The 18,768-nt window shown below is 46.2% G+C and overlaps 1 protein-coding gene across 1 annotated transcript in view; it reads left to right on the plus strand.

Moving 5' to 3' along the window:
* ANAPC7 (anaphase promoting complex subunit 7) overlaps positions 1 to 18,768 on the plus strand; it is a 31,460-nt gene that overhangs the window by 770 nt on the left and 11,922 nt on the right. The window contains exons 2-8 of the mRNA XM_075898594.2: positions 8,848 to 9,034; positions 9,406 to 9,525; positions 11,945 to 12,056; positions 12,311 to 12,464; positions 13,707 to 13,849; positions 14,445 to 14,562; positions 15,901 to 16,097. Of these exons, the coding sequence (XP_075754709.2) occupies positions 8,848 to 9,034; positions 9,406 to 9,525; positions 11,945 to 12,056; positions 12,311 to 12,464; positions 13,707 to 13,849; positions 14,445 to 14,562; positions 15,901 to 16,097 (1,031 nt within the window). The remainder of the gene's footprint in view (positions 1 to 8,847; positions 9,035 to 9,405; positions 9,526 to 11,944; positions 12,057 to 12,310; positions 12,465 to 13,706; positions 13,850 to 14,444; positions 14,563 to 15,900; positions 16,098 to 18,768) is intronic.

An 18,768-nucleotide genomic window follows, 5' to 3' on the forward strand; every position in this document is an offset into this window, starting at 1 on the left:
CTCGTGCTCCCCTTCCCTCTCTTCCTCTCCTTGGTGCTTCAGGGAGGCTGAGAAGCATTCGGTGCTGCCCCTCTTATCCCCCATCCCCAGTGCTCCGGGGAAGCTGGGGAGCGTTTGGCCTGTTGCCCCCTTCTCTGGGGAGTGCTTCCCAGGTTTCAGCAGAGGGAGTGCCTGCCTCCCTCAGCACCAGCTTCACCAGCCGCTCATGGTTATAGGCGAGGTCTACACGGAGATGGTTTGGTGACAAAAGTGAAAACCAATGAAACTAATTTTTCTGTCTCCCATTGTCGCTATTCTATGTCCATGCTGCTAGTACCCTGTCAACTGACAAACAAAGTGATGTGGGTAAGCACGCACGCACACACACCCTGGTGTAGTGTTTTGGGAAGGCAGAGTTGATCCATGCACTTCTTGGGATTCCCACCTAACTCTGTGATCTCTCTGTGCTGAGGAATATCAAAGCAGCTCAGCAGTCTCTCCAGCCCTCCCACTGTAGCAGCAGTCTGCCTGATGCCATGTTTCTACCAGGGCAGAACAGAAGCACTCCAATGATTTGTTCTTTATTTGTTCCCCAAATGGTGAAGCTCATTGACCTGTCACATATTTGCCAGTGTTTTGAAAGGGGAAGGATGTATGCATGCAGGCAGCAAAGATCGCAAAAGCCTGAACAGAGCTATCAGGTCAGGCATTGTGGGATACTGGTGAAAGCCATTTCAACAAAACAAACCACAGTGTCCACACTGACTCTATGTTGACAATAGAGAGAAGGTAAGAGACAAAAATCTCTTACAAGGCTGAAGTTTTTTTGTTGCCAAAACTGGGTGACAAAATTCACATTGTAGTGTAAATGCTCTCATTGTTTCATTGCCAAAAGGCAGCTTTTGGTGATAAAATGTGCCAGTGTAGACAAACCTATAGTCTTGACCTTCACAGCATCCTCTGGGAGGGAGTTTCTTCGGTTGACTGTGTGGAAAAAAAATACTTCCTTTTGTTTGTTTTAAACTTGCTACCTATTAATTTTATTAGGTGACCCCTAGTTCTTGTGTTATGGGAAGGAATAAATAATTTCTCATTCAATTTTTCCACACTAGTCATGATTTTATAGACCCAAATCATATCCCCTTATAGCTGTCTGTTTTCCAAGCTGAAAAATCCCAGTTTTATTAATCTCTCCTCATAAAACACCTGTTCCATAGCCCTGCTTTTTTTTTCCCAATTCCAATATATCTTTTTTGCAGTGAGGCAACCACATCTTCATGCAGTATTCAAGATGTGTGTGTACAATGGATTTCTATAGAGGCAATAAGATTTTTTTCTCTCTTTTTCTATCTGTTCTTAATGATGCTCAGCATTTTGTTTGCTTTTTTGACTGCCTGTCAGCCGACCGTCAGGGCAGTGAGTGGTGTGTGTGTGTGTGTGCTATACACCCGAGACTTCAACTGCTGAGACTGGGGTCCCTTGCAGCGGGCAACCTGGAGGTTTATGAGCGCCCCAATATGTTTGCAGGGAGAGCTTATTACACTTCAGATTTTAGCTGCTAGAATCTGTGATTCCTTCGCAGCGGGCAGCCTACGGGAGGCTGAGGAGTGCCCCAACGGATCTGCCACCTGGGAGTGACACAAATCCAAACGCCCAAGCTCTCCCTATATCTGTCCCTTAAGACCGGCTGAAGTTCTTTTAAATTGTGCCTGGTTCTGTTACAGCAACTGAAGGAGTCAGGTTAAAGCTTAAACAGTTACAGGTTTATTGAGGAAGCTTATAAATCATATGTTTGCAATGGCTATTGTTCTATTTCTTAACTGCTAGCAAAATATAGATATTAAAAATGGTTACAAAGAAGATAAAGATAGGAAAAACAAAAATAATAGTACCAAGTAACAGCTTAACCTTTAAAGAGCTCTTAATCTGTGTACACTTAAGACAGAGGACCACATCCAGGTACAATTTTTACCCCCTTCTGTGCCTCTCGGCTCCAGCGTATCATGCCAGAGCCGGTCCCTCAATTCCTAGGAAAGACGAAAATACGAGGTGGGCGTCCCCATAGAACCTCGGGAGGTCAAACACCTAACCCGACCAGCAGGTAGAGGGTAGATTAACACTCAAAAGTGAGTGTGCTACTGTACCCATCTTTATACCCATGGGGTCACGTATTTCTCTTTCTTATCTGTGATGCCAAATAGTGCTGGTCTGCCTTTTGTGAGACCAGTTCTTACAAGGGAGTTGTGAACTTAATTTACACTTGTAAGAGAGAATTGAGAGGATTACATTGGAAGTACTGGAGATTCTTTTCTCAGTGGGGGATTCCTCTCCCAGGGACGGCTGTGTTTTCGTATCAACATGGGTGCCAGCTGGGCACTTCTCGCAGCCTCAAGCTCAGCTTATTGCCTTAATCGCTCTCTCCTCATATCTATGTTTTCAGCTTCTCAGGATCAGATAAGCCAGCATAGACTATGCTGATTGTATTGCTCCTTCTCTGTCCTGTATGCTTCAGGAACCTCAGAGAGGCAAATAAGATGGATGAGATGGGGGGGGGGGGGTCTGTCTGGCTACACTGCCGCTGCACTCTGAGTGGTTGTTTTCAGAGAACTATCCACAACGGTACCAAGATCTCTCTCTTGAGTGGTAATAGCTAATTTAGTCTCAGTTCTATATATATATATAAATATAGTTGGCATTATGTTTTCAAATATGCATTACTTTGCATTTATCAACATTAAATTTCATCTGCCATTGTGTAGACCTAGTTTTGTGATATCTTTTTGAAGCTGTTCATAGTCTGTTGTGGACTTAACTATCTTGAGCAATTTTGTATCATCTGCAAATTTTGCCATCTCACTGATTACCCCCTTTTCCAGATCATTTATGAATATGTTGAATAGGATTGGTCCCATTGCAGACCCCATGGGGACACCACTAGTTACCTCTCTCTCTTCTGAAAACTGACAATTTATTTCTATCCTATGTTTCCTACCTTTTAAGCAGTTATCAGTCTGTGAGGATCTTCCCTCTTATTCCCATGATGGCTTCTTTTTCTAAAGAGCCTTTGATGAGGACCTTTGTCAAAGGCTTTCAATAAAGCTAAGTACAGGTTGGACCTCCCAAAAAGTGGGACTGTCTCATCCAGCAACATTTGTGGTCCAGCAGGACCATTGGTGTTCCTGGACCAGGTAGTCCTGACTGGGAGTCCTAGTGGCAAAAGGGCTGGTGGCCCAGAGCCCAGCAGAGCTGGGGCTGGCACTTGAGCCCCGGTAGCACAGCAGGGGTTACTGCAGCCCCAGTAGCCAGACCAGCGATGTGGCAGTTGTGGCAGCTACGGTAGCAGTGCTGAGGCCAGAGATGTGGCAGATACAGCAGCCCCAATAGCGGGGCTGGAGCAGATGGGGATGGGGCCGCAGCAAAGTGGCTGCCTGGCAGGAGTGCTGGATGGAGTCAGCAGTGGGGAGGGAAGATGGTCTGTAGAGCCAATAGATGGGGACCTCTCCTGAGTCTGGCAGATTCCCTCATTCGGGAGGGTGCCAGACAAGAGAGGTCCAACCTATACATTACATCCACTGGATCCCTCTTGTCTACATATTTGTTGACCCTCAAAGAATTCTAGTAGATTGACGAGGCATGATTTTTCTTTACAAAAACCATGCTAACTCTTCCCCCAACAAATTCTGTTCCTATTCAAGGAGCTGGTAGAGGAGGTATCTGAGCCTCTAACTATCATCTTTGGAAAATCATGGGAGACAGGAGAGATTCCAGAAGAGTGGAAAAGGGCAAATCTAGTGCCCGTTTATAGAAAGGGAAATAAGAACAACCTAGGAAACTACAGAACAGTTAGTTTAACTTCTGTGCCAGGAAAGATAATGGAGTAAGTAATTAAGGAAATCATCTGTAAACTCTTGGGCTGTGTCTAGACTGGCCAGTTTTTCCAGAAAATCAGCCTCTTTTCCAAAAAACTTGCCAGCTGTCTACACTGGCCGCTTGAATTTCCGCAAAATCACTGACTTCCTACTGTAAGAAATCAGTGCTTCATGTGGAAATACTATTCTGCTCCCATTCAGGCAAAAGTCCCTTTTGCACAAAGCTTTTGCGCAAAAGGGTCAGTGTAGACAGCTCAGATTTGTTTTCCACAAAAAAGCTCCGATCGCAAAAATGGTGATTGGGTTTTGGGTTTTTTTTGCGGAAAAGCGCGTCTAGATTGGCACGGACGCTTTTCCGCAAAAAGTGTTTCTGTGGAAAAGCGTCCATGCCAATCTAGACGCTCTGTTCCGAAAATGCTTTTAACAGAAAAGTTTTCCGTTAAAAGCATTTCTGGAAAATCATGCCAATCTAGACATAGCCGGAATGTTTAGTTAAGGGGGGACATGATAGCCGTTTTCAGGTATCTAAAAGGGTGTTATAAGGAGGAGGGAGAAAACTTGTTCATTTTGGTCTCTGGGGATCGAACAAGAAGCAATGGGCTTAAACTGCAGCAAGGGATGTTTAGTTTGGAAATTAGGAAAAAGTTCCTAACTGTCAGGGTAGTCAAACATGAATAAATTGCCCAGGGAGGTTGTGGAATCCACATCTCTGGAGATATTTAAGAGTAGGTTAGATAAATGTGTATCAGGGATGGTCTAGACCAGTGTTTTCCAATTGGTGCTCCGAGGAACCCTGGGGTTCTGCGGAGCAAAACTTAAGGGTTCCGCAAGGAGCCGGCGCTCCCCCGCCCCCTCTGAAAAAAAGAGAGAGAGAGCCGGCTAGCCAGCAGAGGCATGGGCGGCGAGTTGTGTGGGCTCGTGGTGCTCATGCTCCAGCAACATTTGGAGGTGGAGCAGGTCCCGACCCCCCCCCCCCCGCGTGTCCTCCCACCCCGGCCCCAGAGCATCTCTCCCCTGTCCCAGTCCCGTCCCTGCCATGCGCAACCTTCACTGAGCTCCCCTTGCTGGCTGCTGCTGCCCTGCGCAGTGTGCTCAAACCAGTAGGTGGGGAGACACCCGGACGTGACGTAACATCACGGCCCGGGATTTTAAACCTGCTGGGCGCTGTGTTGCACCGCATGGCTGAGTTGCGGGATCGGAGTCCGGGGACGGAGCACAGACTCCGGCCCCACAAAGTGGAAGGCAGAAGGTATGGGAGAGGGAGGGAAGGGGCTTGTGCAGAGGGAAAGGGAAAGGCCTGAGAGAGGAAGGTGCTTGTGCAGAGGGGAAGGGGAAGGCACCAAAGGGACAGGGGTGGAGGAGAGACAAATGTCAGGGGGCCAAGTGCAGACAATGAGGAAAAAGGTAGGAGGGGAGGTGTCAGTGGGAGGGGAACAGGGTGATGCTGGGAGGGGACAGGGTAAGGGCTTTGGGGGCTAGAAGGGTGAGGGGAGGTGCTGGGAGAAGGCTTGAAAGAAGGGGTGGGCATGAGGAAGGCTGGGATGGAGCAAGTCGTGTGAGGACACAGAGGCATGAGGGTAATGGGGGAAGAGGGTGGTGAGGGGTGGGCATCAGGGAAAAAGGGGGCAGGGGAAGTGAGGGAAGGGGGAGACACCGGGAGGGTGCAGGTGCCAAGGGATTCTGGGGGTGAAGCAGAAGGGCAGATACCTGCAGGGGAGGGACCACCATCAGAGGAGAGAGACAGGGCAGGTTTGTAGAGGGAGGTGTTAGAAGAGGGGATGAGGAGGGGTAGCTCACATGATCAGAGTGGGGCTACTTGAGGAGTGGGCACAGGGAGGAGAGAATGGCTGGTGGAGGGGGGCAGGTTGCAGGAGGGCTGAGGGCAGTGAGAAGAGCAGGAGTCAGGACAGCAGAGGAGGGTGAGGAATGGGGGGGCAGCAGGCACCAGGGGAGCTGATGGAACAAGGGGAGGAGACATGGCAGCAGAGGGAAAAGGTAGAGGTTTAAAAATATTTATTAATAACTTGGGTGGCACATCCAAACAAGCCACATGAACTCAGTACCGGTGCACAACACAAAATTCATTTTGCTCATGTGAGGAAACTCTTAGGCTATGTCTACACTGGTTGTTTCTTGCGCAAGAACATCTTGTGTAAGAGTTCTTATGCAAAAACACATCCACACTGCCATGTGAAAGCCGTGCTTTTGCACAACAGCATCTATGGCAGTGTAAACACTCTCTTGCCCAAGAAAGTACCAATGGCCATTTTAGCCTTTGGGCTTTCTCGTCCAAGAAATTCATGTTGCTTGTCTACACTGGCCTCTTCTGCAAGAATAGTTGCTCAAAAGGGCTTATTCCTGAGCGGGAGCATCATAGTTCTTGCGCAAGAAGCCCTGATTTCATACATGAGACCGACAGTGTACTTGCGCAAGAACACACGGCCAGTGTAGAAAGGCAGCAAATTTTTGCGCAAGAACAGCCGCTTTGGCGCAAGATTGTCCAGTGTAGACACAGCCAAAGGGAGGGAGGAAGGCAGAGACAGGGAATCAGCACTGGCTCAGCATGTCTGCATGGTTTGGGGGAAGGTGCAGGGAAATTGAGCTCAGCTGGGTTGCAGAGTGGGGAGGTCCGGGAAGCTGGGCTGGGCTGTGGGGTGGGGAGTGTGTGTGTGTGTGGAGCTCAGAGCTCAGTTTGGCTGCAGGAGGAGGGAGGTGCTGGAAACCGGGGCTAGACTCAAGGGGAGTGAGGGGCAGGGAATCAGCTCTTGGCTCAGCAGTTTCTGGGGTTTGGAGGAGGTGCAGGGAAATGGGGCTCAGCTGTGCTGTGAGGGAAGCATGCAGGGAACCAGTGCAGGGTTCAGCTGGGCTGAGGTGGATGGGGGAGGGCATAAGGGAACAGAAGGGCAGCTCAGCTGGGCTGTGAGGGGCTGCAGGGAACTGGTGCTGCGCTCCCTTGGATTGTGGGAGGTGCAGGGAACCAGTAGGTGTGGGCAGCTCAGTTGGGTTGCAGGGGATAGAGGTGCAAAGAAGCCTAGTGGGGAGGGGGGACCAGGAGCCCTGAAATGACCTCCCCTGGATCAAAAATTCCTCATCCTGGAACAGTCAGGTCCAGAGGGTGCCAGTTCAGAGAGGTCCAACTCCTACCCAAGTCCCCTCCTTGCACTCTCCCTCATAGCCAGACACCCTATGCCCAATCTGCTCCTGCTCCCTCCTCCTGGCTAGACACCATGCATCCAGCCTGCTTCTGCACCCTACCTACCACCCAGACCTTGCCCCCTTCCACCCCCCCACCTCCTTCCCAGATCCTACACCCCATCCCTATCCCGCTCCTTGGCAGGCCTGCCATCCACCCCAGCACCTAGCACCGCCCTGGCCCCAGCACCCTGCCATCCATGCTAGCACCCAGCAGCACCCTATTCCTTGTCCCAGCACCCTGCCCGTCACCCTAGTGCCCAGCAGGACCATGTCCCTGACCCCAGCACCCTGCCACCTGCCTGCCACAGCACCTTGCCCCAGCACCCCGCCACCTGAGCCAGCATCCTTTCACCCAGCAGCACCCTCTCCCCAGCCCCAGCACCCACTAGCACTCTGTCCCCTATCCCCACCAGCACATCTGGGACCACATTAGTGAGGGTTGGGGTTTTTTGGAGGGTTTTTATTTTGTTTTTTGCATCTCACTTGAGTGGCCCCAACTGACTTTTCTGTGGGTCAGTGACCTTTGACTCAGAACAGGTTCCTCACCCCTCTCATATATAAAGACAATGCTAAACCCTTTTGAGTTTGACATATTTTGTTTAAAAATGAAGCCTGGCCAATAAGACCCCAATTGTACTGCCTGGCATCCACTGAAGGGCAGCAGTACAGCCACAGATGCACTAGTAGCCTAGTTGGGAGCATGTGCCCCTCTACTACAGCATGCTCCCAGCTGGCCAGCTGGCCCATTTAACCTACCTGCTTTATCTGGCTGTGTACACTGGATTGTCAGTGCCAGCTGGCATGAGGAGCCTAGCTGGGAGAGCTTATATCAAATCACTCCACTTCCCTGCTGGCTTTTTCTGGAGCATAGTACTGGGGCCCACTGCCTTACTTTCACCTCTGACAACTATCTAAAAGGTTCTAATTGGGACTATTACTGGCATTTAAGATGGAACTTATTTGTAGTTGATCTTATCATGTAAGGATAGAAATTAGGGATGTTTGAGTGTAAACAGTTAACTGTTTAACCGATAAGCACATTCTTATTGGTTAATGGTGTCTGGTACACTCAGCAAAGCCACCTTCCCAGGAGCCAGGCAGGTAAGTGCTGCCAGCTCCGCTCCTGGGGAAGAAACTTTGCTTCTGCAGCAAAGCTTCAACCCTGGGAGCCAGCCTGACAGGGCTCAGCTTTATATTGCTAAGTTTTATACTGCAGAACCCGCAGCACAGGTAATCCTGTAACTCAGGGGTGGGCAAGATGGCCTCTGGGGACCAGATCTGGCCCTCCAAGCTGGTTGAACTAGCCTGCAGCTGCCCTGCTGGTCCCCCGCCTCCAGGCCGATCGAGACTTGGGGATGGGGGAGCACACAAAGTTTCCTCCCACCACAAGTGATAGCAGTGTCTGGAGGGAACTGCCAGCTGTTCAAAACAGCTGGGGGGCAGGGGGCAAAGACTTCATCTGCTCCCCTGTCCCCAGGCCAATCAGAGTCTGTGGGTGGGAGAGCACAGGAAGTCTCCTGACCCTTCTGCTTGATGCCCTGCCCCTTCTGGGGCAGCCCACAGCCACTTCAGATATTTGTAAAGTTGCCCCCCATCAAAAATTATTGCCCACCCCTCCTATAACCAGTGAGATTTTCAGCAGTTACATAATTAATCTATTATACAATATTTAACATTCCTAGTACAAATGTTGCACTCTTTTTGGACACAGCTAAGGCACTTCATTACTGATACTGAAAATTTAGAATTTTGCTCCTCTTCTATAATCAGCCAATGTAAGCCTATTTTCTTAAATTTCTTCCAGTGAATTATTCTCGCCATCTCAAAAGTACCAGCTTCTTGTGTACCATGCAGATTCTCTCTTCCATGACAAGGAATATAGGAATGCTGTAAGTAAGTATACAATGGCCTTGCAGCAGAAGAAAGCACTAAGTAAAACTTCAAAAGTAAGACCTTCTACTGGGAATGCTGCATCCACTCCACAAAGTCAGGTATTTGGAAAGAATGTAATATACTTATTCTCCCTGTAAAATGAAGTATTGGTGGATTAATGTTACAGCATTAGATTATAAAAATAGCACAGCAAAGAAGCCTGAGTTTTGTGACTATTTAATTTTGATAATGTATCTGACCACTACTTTCTAATGGAAGAACTTAAGTTGGTCTCAAATGTCAGAGAGACTATCCATTTAATCTGTAGTTTCCATTAGCATGAGGGAAAATAGTTTGTAATAAAAGTACAACCTTTTGTCATCTTTAAATTTTTTATATGACAGTTTCAGAAAATTTTATTAATTCAGACTTTGTTGTATATCTAAAACAGCATTTAAGATATTATATTTTATGATCAATTTTATTTTAGTGCCTGCCATCTGAAATTGAAGTGAAATACAAGATGGCTGAATGTTACACAATGTTGAAGCAAGACAAAGATGCTATTGCCATACTAGATGGAATTCCTTCAAGACAGAGAACTCCTAAGGTAGGTTTTGGGATTCATTTGTGACAGAGTAGTTTAGAATTGTATAATCAGTTTGGTCAAAGAAGGAAGATGTAGCATATAGATGTAAAGAGATTAAACCTTGACATTTGTGCTTGTAATATTTAAATGAGTTATTTGGAAACACTGAGTAAACACTTCTAGATGTCTGAGGCTATGTCTCCACTTGCCGCATTGAAGACTGATCTTCTGGCATTTTATTTAGTTTTACTACCCCTGCTAAATCAAGCACTGAGAACTTTTCCTCTTCTCTCCCCCTCCCCCCCAGTCAGCGCTGGTACTCCATCTGCGAGGAGTAAGGGATACCAATGGGAATGTTTACTCCCATTGACCTCCCACTGTAAAGATGGTGCTAAGCTTATCTTAAGGTATGTCAACTCTAGCTAAGTTATTTATATAGCTAGCGTAACATACCATAAGCCAGCCTTTCAGGTTTAGTATAGATCTAGCCTGAGCTTAGTTAGCATATTTTCTTAAAAACAAGTAGCCTGTATAGCAAGCTTGTTTGAAAGAGTTCACCAAACTAAAGGGAGCTAAATGTTTTTGGATGTCTATAACAGGTAATCCTTTAATAAAAGTGGCGAGGAGTCCTGCTGCACCTTATAGACTAACTGAAGTGTTGGAGCATAAGCTTTCGTGGGCAAAGACCCACTTGGTCAGATGACATGCATCTGACAAAGTGGGTCTTTGCCCACGAAAACTTATGCTCCAACACTTCAGTTAGTCTATAAGGTGCCACAGGACTCCTCACCGCTTTTGCAGATTCAGACTAACACGGCTACCCCTCTGATCCTTTAATAAAATAACCTAGGTAACTTTCATTGCTGGTGGGAGTTACAAAATCTTTCCTATGTGGGGGACAATAGACATCTTGACATGCATTGATAGGCTAGTGAGAACATATATAATTTTAATTTAGTTAGGATTGAAGTCTTTATTAGCTATGCAAAATTCTGCCCTCTGCAACTGATTAGTTTAAGGCTTTTGGTGGTAAGGTAGTATAACCATATTTTTTACTGTTCTGAGGAAGAGTAGCTGATACTCTCTAGACAAAGTGCTGAAAATGGCTTAGATCTGACTTTGCTAATACCCTCACCAGTGCAACCACCTGTGATTGCAAAACAATTGACAGTTCTTGAAAACAGTGAAAATATAGTAAACTAGAGGGCTCTGCCCCCTGCTTGCTATGCTTGTCAACCCCTCTCTCTCTCTGGGGGTAGGTATCTGGCTAGGGGAGATGGGGCAGGAGCAGGCTGAGGGCAGGGTGTCTGGCCAGGGGAGGGAGCAGGAGTGGGCTGGGGGGTGCATGTTCTCAGTGGAAGGGGTGAGGAGGGATTGGGCTCAGATGGCAGAGGGGACATGGGGTGGCCTAGGTAGGGGTGGGTTCTGATGGCGGTGGGCACCAGGCGTGGCTGGCGTGGCAGGAGTCGGGCTTAGATGGTGGAGGGGACCCAGCCTCAGCAGTTCCTCCCTGGTGGTGCAGCCTCCCAAGATGTAAAGCAGGAGTCACTGCGCATCAAGCGACAGGATGGAGGCAAGTGGTAGTATGAGGGAGCTGATGATGTCACTCTGTTGTCCCGCAGGGAAAAAAATATATATATAAAGGGAGATGAAATACTGCTCTTTGTTTTGTCACTTTACCAATGGAAATCTCTTCAGGAAACTTTTTTTCCCCATTCACAGTTCTTCTCACCCTTTTTAATAATTTGCAAGTGCTAAATATTTAGGACACTTAGAATTTTTGGCACTGACCACTTCTGAAACTTTGCTTGCTGGGTCTGTCATCTAGTTAATCTCTTAGGCCATTTATACCTCATGGGTATCTACTGTGGTTTGAGTGTTAACAGCATCCCATCTTGGCCAGTGTGTGTTCTACCTTACGCAAGGTTTGCAGTACAGAAGAAAATTTGAGGAAAGGAAAAGTGAACCAAATATACTTACCCACCAGAACAGCTAGCTGCAGTGAAGGGGAGGCGGGATGCTTGTTCAGGTTTATCTTGCCCTTTTGTGAACTATGAATTCAGTCAGAATCTAACTGCAAACCTGCTCTCCACCTCCCAAAGACAACTAGTCTGTAGACTTCCATTAATAATGTAGAGAGAGCAAGTAAATCACTTGCCCATTTTTTGCATTAATGTTCAGGTCGGAGATTCTCAGGGACATTACAGTAGTGTAAAATACTATAATGTCCACTTTTCTTTATTTTGAATTAGAAGTGAGAAACATGCCTCACTTTGTAGTGATTTGTGACTTATGAAGCAGGGCTTAAGTATTCTCTGTCCAGAGAATTGGGAAATTGGGGCTATGTTTGATAATGAAACCATGACCTTTTTGGTGAGGAACTCTGCTTTTCTTAATTCTTGATTAGATTGTTCTCACAATCAGATTTTTTTGGTTACAGATTAACATGATGTTGGCAAATTTGTACAAGAAGGCAGGTCAAGAACGCTCATCTGTTACCAGTTACAAAGAAGTGCTGAGACAGTGTCCATTAGCACTCGATGCCATACTAGGTAGAGACTTTTTCCCCACCAAGTATCTAATATTTAAAATTACATCAAGTAATATTACCACTGAAATATAAGATGTGTAAGACATATTAGCAAATTAGTTCATATGTATGCAATGTACAGATTGTTCAGGAGCAATGTAGCTAACCACCTGTATGTATTCAAAGGCATGGAATTCTGTCTTTAGGCATTTTAACTAATTTGAATGACAAACTGTATCGTATGCTTGGATTTGATTGGTATTTTTTTCTGAGTAGGTTTGCTGTCACTCTCAGTAAAAGGAGCAGAAGTAGCTTCCATGACAATGAATGTTATTCAAAGCATCCCTAATTTGGACTGGCTTTCAATGTGGATCAAAGCATATGCATTTGTGCACACTGGAGATAACACCAGAGCAATCAACACTATCTGGTAAGAATCAAAGTGGATTAAATTATTGTTCTTGAGTCACTACTTTATATACTATTGTGAAAGATTGAAACATTGTGCTTGGCACAGCATGATGGCTATTTTGTGTCGTTGAGGGCCATGCAGTTATGATCTGTAAACATTCCTTTGATTTTGTCAGATGCTGAACATAGCTTTTTCCTGACTAAGGAAAATATCTTGATTTGGAAAACTTTAACATAGAAAGCATAACAATATTTTTAGATTTGCTTTCAATTTTATTATGATATTATTAAGGTTCTGACAAACTATCAAAATCAGGACATTGTTTTCCATACTGGTTTTGGATAGTACCTAAGTTTTATAGCATGTATAGATTAAATAACATCTGAAATCTGTGCAAGACCTAGGTATTCTGTGAAGAAAGCCCCAATTAAGCTAAATAGTTTCCCAAAGGCTATATGCTTCTTCATGGGAAAGGGAAGATACTTTGTGTCCCCTTATGCTAGAGTGTTTAATTTTATAAAATACAAGTTGTTTGTTTTTAATTTGCAGGAGTGAAAAGAAGCTTCTTAAATTATAATGTTTTTGTAATTGAAAACATCACTGTAGCTTCTTTTGAAAACTGAGCTTTGAAAACTCATTTAAACTTTTTATGACTTACCTGTACATTTCTAGAACATGAATGGAAACTGAGAAGCTTTTAATGATGCTGCGCTGTTGGAGCAATTTCTTTGCTCAGATGCTCTTATAAAAGTTATAATTTTCAGACAATGCAGGTAAACTTAACTAGGTCGACATTTAAAAAAAATCCCTTTTGGAAGTCTGTTACATTGCGCTTTACTTGAAGCTACATTGAAAGTCTACCTGGCATAGAATTCTAGTGCCTAGCTCCTAAATGGAGTGGGTCATTGCCTGGGCTTAATGTTGTGAACTGGCTTCCTTGCTTCTGGGTGCAGCTCAAGTTGCTGGTGATATTTATAAAGCAGTGGATGAGTTTAAGACCTCAGTATTTGAGAATCACCACCAGTTCATCATACCATGATAGATTATCTAGGCTGTGTGGTCACCCAGTAAAAGGTGACAGTCAGGTAACAATATAGATGATAACCGAGTTTTATGGTAACTGTAGGTTTTTAAATGACACTTAAATTTGAACAGTTATGATTGTATATGAGAGCTAATTTATAAGCTTCAAAAAGCATTTAGAATTCAATCAGTACATAACAAGGTGATAGTTTAAATGGCATTTCTTTTCTTTTTAAGCTCTTTAGAGAAAAAGTCTTTATTGAGGGATAATGTGGATCTATTGAGTAGCTTAGCAGACCTGTATTTCCGAGCTGGAGATAATAAAAACTCAATTCTGAAATTTGAGCAGGCACAAATGCTGGATCCTTATCTGATAAAAGGTAAGTAATTGAAATTCTCAAATGAAAGTTGCCCCAGCATGCTAACCTCTTGAGTGACACAAGCATAGCAGGTGCATCCAGTTCACATTCCATTAAAGACTTAAATGTTAATGTAGGTGGTCTGGTCATCAGCACGGTTTCTGACCCTACCCAGAGCAGTGGGTGGCAGCTATAGTTTAAAGTGGTGTTTGTTTTACACTTCATTAAAAATTATAGTACTTCAAGGAGTTAGCATAGCTGTACAACATGTATCGAAAGAAGAATGAAGTACTAACAAATCTATTTATTTAAGAAGTTCATGTCCTGTATTTTCTTCTAAATTAAATATATCTTCATTGTAAACTGCCTAGAATTCTTCATGTTCTCATTTTATACCTATATTTCTTGATTCTTCCTCTACTTTTATGGTGAAAATGGAGTCTAGTGGCTCAAACCTGGTCCCGAAGCTATAGGAGTAGCTAGGATACAAGTGCTGTGAAATTGATAGTCCTTATGATCAAGTTCCATTGTATCCTTAAATCTTCATAAAAGGCCCAAATGTTATAATTAGGAGCTCAAACAATACAGCTGATCCCAAAGTATTTCATTTTTTTAGGAATGGATGTATATGGCTACTTACTGGCACGTGACGGTCGACTGGAGGATGTGGAGAACTTGGGCTGCCGTCTTTTCAATATTTCTGATCAGCATGCAGAGCCATGGGTGGTGTCTGGGTAACTTATATTTACTTTTCACTTCCTTGTATCCTCTCGCTCCTTAGCTAACCTGTCTCATAGAATCATAGAACACCAGAACTGGATGGGACCTTGAGAGGTTATCGGATCCAGTCCCCTGCCCTTTTGGCAGAACCTAGGACTAACTCAGTGCTCTCCAAACTTTTGGGGCTGCCGGGCGCCCGGAGGCGGGGCCACCCATGCGCTGCGTGTTAGGAGCTGGCGCCACCTATGCGCCACACTCCCGGGGCTGGCACCGCAACTGTGCTGCACGCCTAGGGATGGGGCCGCCCACATGCTGCGAGCCCATGGCTGGAACAGCCCATATCCCGTGAACCCAGGGGCGGGGCCACCACCGCCCATGCGCTGCATGCCCAGATCCGCTGCCTGTGCCATGCACCCAGGAGCCGGCAGCGCCTATGTGCTGCGTGCCCGGTGGCAGGGCCACCCATGTGCTGCATGCCCAGGGTCGGCGCCGCCCATACACTGCACGCCCAGGGCCAGCACAGGCTTCGCGCTGCGCACTCGGGGGTGGGGCCACCTAACCGCCGTGTGCCCGGGGCCAGCACAGACCATGTGCTGCGCACCCGGGGCTGGCGCCACCCATGCAATGTGCACTCGGGGGTGGGGCCGGCCCCGATCACTCGGCGGGCGCACAGAAATTGCCCAGCGGGCGCCATGGCGCCCGCGGGCACCACATTGGGGACCACTGGACTAGACCATCCCTGATAGATGTCTATCTAACCTGCTCTTAAATATGTCCAGAGATAGAGATTCCACAACCTCCCAAGGCAACTTATTCCAGTGTTTCACCACCCTGATAGTTAGGAAGTTTTTCCTAATGTCCAACCTAAACCTCCTTTGCCGCAGTTTAAGCCCATTGCTTCTTGTCCTATCCTCAGAGGCTAAGTAGAACAATTGTTTTCCCTCCTCCTTGTGGCACCCTTTTAGATATCTGAAAATGTATTTGAAAAGCTCTCAGGAGCTTGAACATTAGTTTGGAACCTGTATTTGTCTTGGGTGTCTGCCGTTCTACTTAAACATTTAGTTCTTAGTCTAACTTTAAATATCTTAGTAGAAGTACACATATCTACCAGTCCAGTCCGTTTCTCTCTGTATTTAAAACAACATTGGGTATTTGAATCTATCAGATAACTAATGTTGCTGCAATGAAGTACCTGAATCACCAGTTTTGCAAAGACTAATAAGTGTACTTTAAATGATAGTCACAAAATAGGATATTTGCATGCTATAAACCCATCAATTACATTTCTTTTCATCTTTCCATGAATGACCATTGGCAGTGCACACTTACTACCTTCTCTCTTCTTTTTGAAGGTGTCACAGTTTCTACAGCAAGCGATACTCCCGTGCCTTATATTTAGGAGCCAAAGCAATTCAGCTGAACAGTAACAGTGTTCAAGCTTTGCTGCTGAAAGGAGCTGCTCTTAGGAATATGGGCCGAGTACAAGAGGCAATTATACATTTCCGGGAAGCAATACGCCTTGCACCTTGCAGGCTTGACTGTTATGAAGGCAAGTAAAGTACAATAACTCTTCTATACAATGGTGTCATGGTTATCAGAATAACAAGGAGTCCAGTGACACCTTAAAGACAAACAATTTTATTATGGCATAAGCTTTTATGAGATGCAACTCACTTCATCAGATGTATGAAGTGAAATACAGATCCCAAAAGTTTATGCCAGGGATGGGGAACCTTTTTTGGATCAGGGGCCATTGACCCACAGAAAAATCCATCAGGGGCTGCATATAAGTGAGAAGAAAAAAAAATCAAACTCTCACTGATGTGACCCCCAACTGAAAAAGAGGAAGATTCTTCCGCCTGCGGTGGGGCAGAGGCCGGGATGGAATGCCAGCACACACTCCTCAATGTTGGGAGGGCCCTGAGCTTCGGGGGTCAGATCCAGACAAACCAGGGACTGCATGCAGTTCCCAGGCCTTAGATTCCCAACTGCTGATTTATGCCATAATAAAATTGTTAGTCTTTAAGGTGCCATTGGACTCCTTGTTGTTTTTGCTGAACCAGACTAACACAGCTACCTCTAAACCTGTTATAGGAAGGGTATAAACTGGCTCCCAGAGTTCCCTGCAATTGAAGTAATACTGCTTACTACCTAATAAGTAAATTAATGATACTAAAAAACCCACTAAATAGAGCTGGAAGCCAAGAGGGAGAAATATTAAATGCATGCATGTTAAACAAAAATAGCTACATTTGGTATACTGAGAAGCATTCTTATTCAACTGTGATACAGTCCCTGTAAATAGGTTGTTAGTATGACAGTTTTAGTTGATTCTCATTCTAGGACTGGTTGCTTTAATCTTTTAAGTATCACAGCCTAGATAAAGCATCTTTATCCATATTTGCACTTGGTAAAGAGCTATTTGTAGCCTAAAAAAAAATCTAATGTTAAGCTTTTCTTGAAAGCCAAATAAAGATTTTTCTCATAGAAAAACTGGTCTTGTGGGCTAGATACACTATTCTGTATACAATCCTATAGGCATTACCTCCTTTAAAATAATTAAAAGTGTATTAGTGTGCCATTTTGTATATGGATTCATATTGGCTTACAGAAGGACATGAAAGTTGTTCCCTAATCTCTCTATATAAAACTTTTTTTCCTGTAGGATGACAGAGTGAAGTCAGCATGCCCTCTACATGACCCCCCCACAGAGTCAGAAAGGGAAGCAGCATCTATGGCTCAGGGCAGGATAGGAACTTTTCATTGTTGAGGTTGGGGCGATTTTTCCCTCCCTGGAGGGCTGGGCATAGGCATAATGGAGAGGAAAGGGGCAGGGCCCTGGGTTTTCTGGTGGGCAGGGGTCCCAGCTCTGTTGTTCACCTGGCCCCTCCTCAGGGGGCACCCTGAGCTCCCTCCAACCTCAACCTCCTGCAGAAAGGGCAGGTGTGGCAGCAGCTCTTCAATGTGGTCCGGGGCCCTGGTGGGAAATGGCTCCAGTTCTCCGCTCTACTGCCAAACTCTGGCTCCAGCTCCCACACCCTAGCCACCTCCTTTCCCGGATTCTGCCAGTGGCACCTTGGTGGGGGACAGCTGCAGGGTGCCCAGCGAGCTCTGCTGCTACCTCATCCCTGCTGCTTCCCATCTTCTGGCCCCACTTCTGCTTCCAGGTCCGGGGCCCTGCTGCTCCACAACCCCACACAGAACCATTGCCTGCCTTGAGCCAGGCTGCCAACCCAGGGTAGGCATTGGTTCCCCATGGGTTGCAGTGTGGTGGGGCTCTGGACTCAAAAGTAGAAGCGGGTGGAGGTGGTTGGATGGGAAGTGGTGGGAATGGGGGAGCAGCATAACATTATCGCTACTCCTCAGGGTTGGGAAGAGGGAGTCACTGAGGAGGCTGAGAGAAGGCAGGCCCAGCTGAGGGGAAGAGAAGGGGTTGCTGCTTCCCAAGGAGGCCCAGGGACAAGGTTGAGGCAGCGCTACTTCCTCTCCTAACAGGGCCTGTGGAGGAGCCCAAGTGAAAACCCTTAAGGTTCCTTCCAGGGATGTACTATATGGGGAAGGAGGAGGTCTCAGAGGTGAATAGAAGGTGCCTTCCTGATGATCTGGGGTTTCCATCTGGGTGGTGAGGACATGGGGGTGGAAAAGGGGCCTTCCGCCAGGGGCCCTCAGTGGGGAGGGACTGCCCTCTATGGGGAGTCCAGCTGGAGGAGTGTCTTTTACCATGGAGAGTAGGGGAGGAGGGCAGAGTGTGAATAATTTCTCATTGGCTTGGTGCAGAGGGGGGGGAGGGGAGTGTAGCAGCCATAAAGGGGGAGGGGGGAGTTGGCACACATAGCAGTCATAGAGTTAGTGACTTAAGTTAGTGCATGTAGCGGTCACAAATTGGGGGGAGGTTGGCACACATAATGGCAGGGGAGGGGTTAGCGCATGTAGCGGCCACAGAGCCGGGGTGGGGTGTGTGGCGGTGGTTGGCATGCATAACAAGCAGGGGGCACAGCCCTCTAGTTATCCAATGAGTCCATTTTGCATAGCTCAGTATCTGGAGCTGCTTTTTTCACATTGAACGTTTTAGTTCATTGTAGCAAACTCACTCAAGTGTTGTTTAATGCTTAAAATCTTGTGGTGGAAATGTCTTTTTCATCAGCCCCTACCTGAAGTTCCAGTAATAGAGCAAAGCAGTAAAAAGCTTCTTTGCTGCTTTTCTGCTAAGACCTTGAAAG

Source organism: Pelodiscus sinensis, chromosome Z (assembly GCF_052426305.1).
Source record: "Pelodiscus sinensis isolate ZL-2025 chromosome Z, ASM5242630v1, whole genome shotgun sequence".
In the NCBI taxonomy this organism is placed as follows: domain Eukaryota; kingdom Metazoa; phylum Chordata; order Testudines; family Trionychidae; genus Pelodiscus; species Pelodiscus sinensis.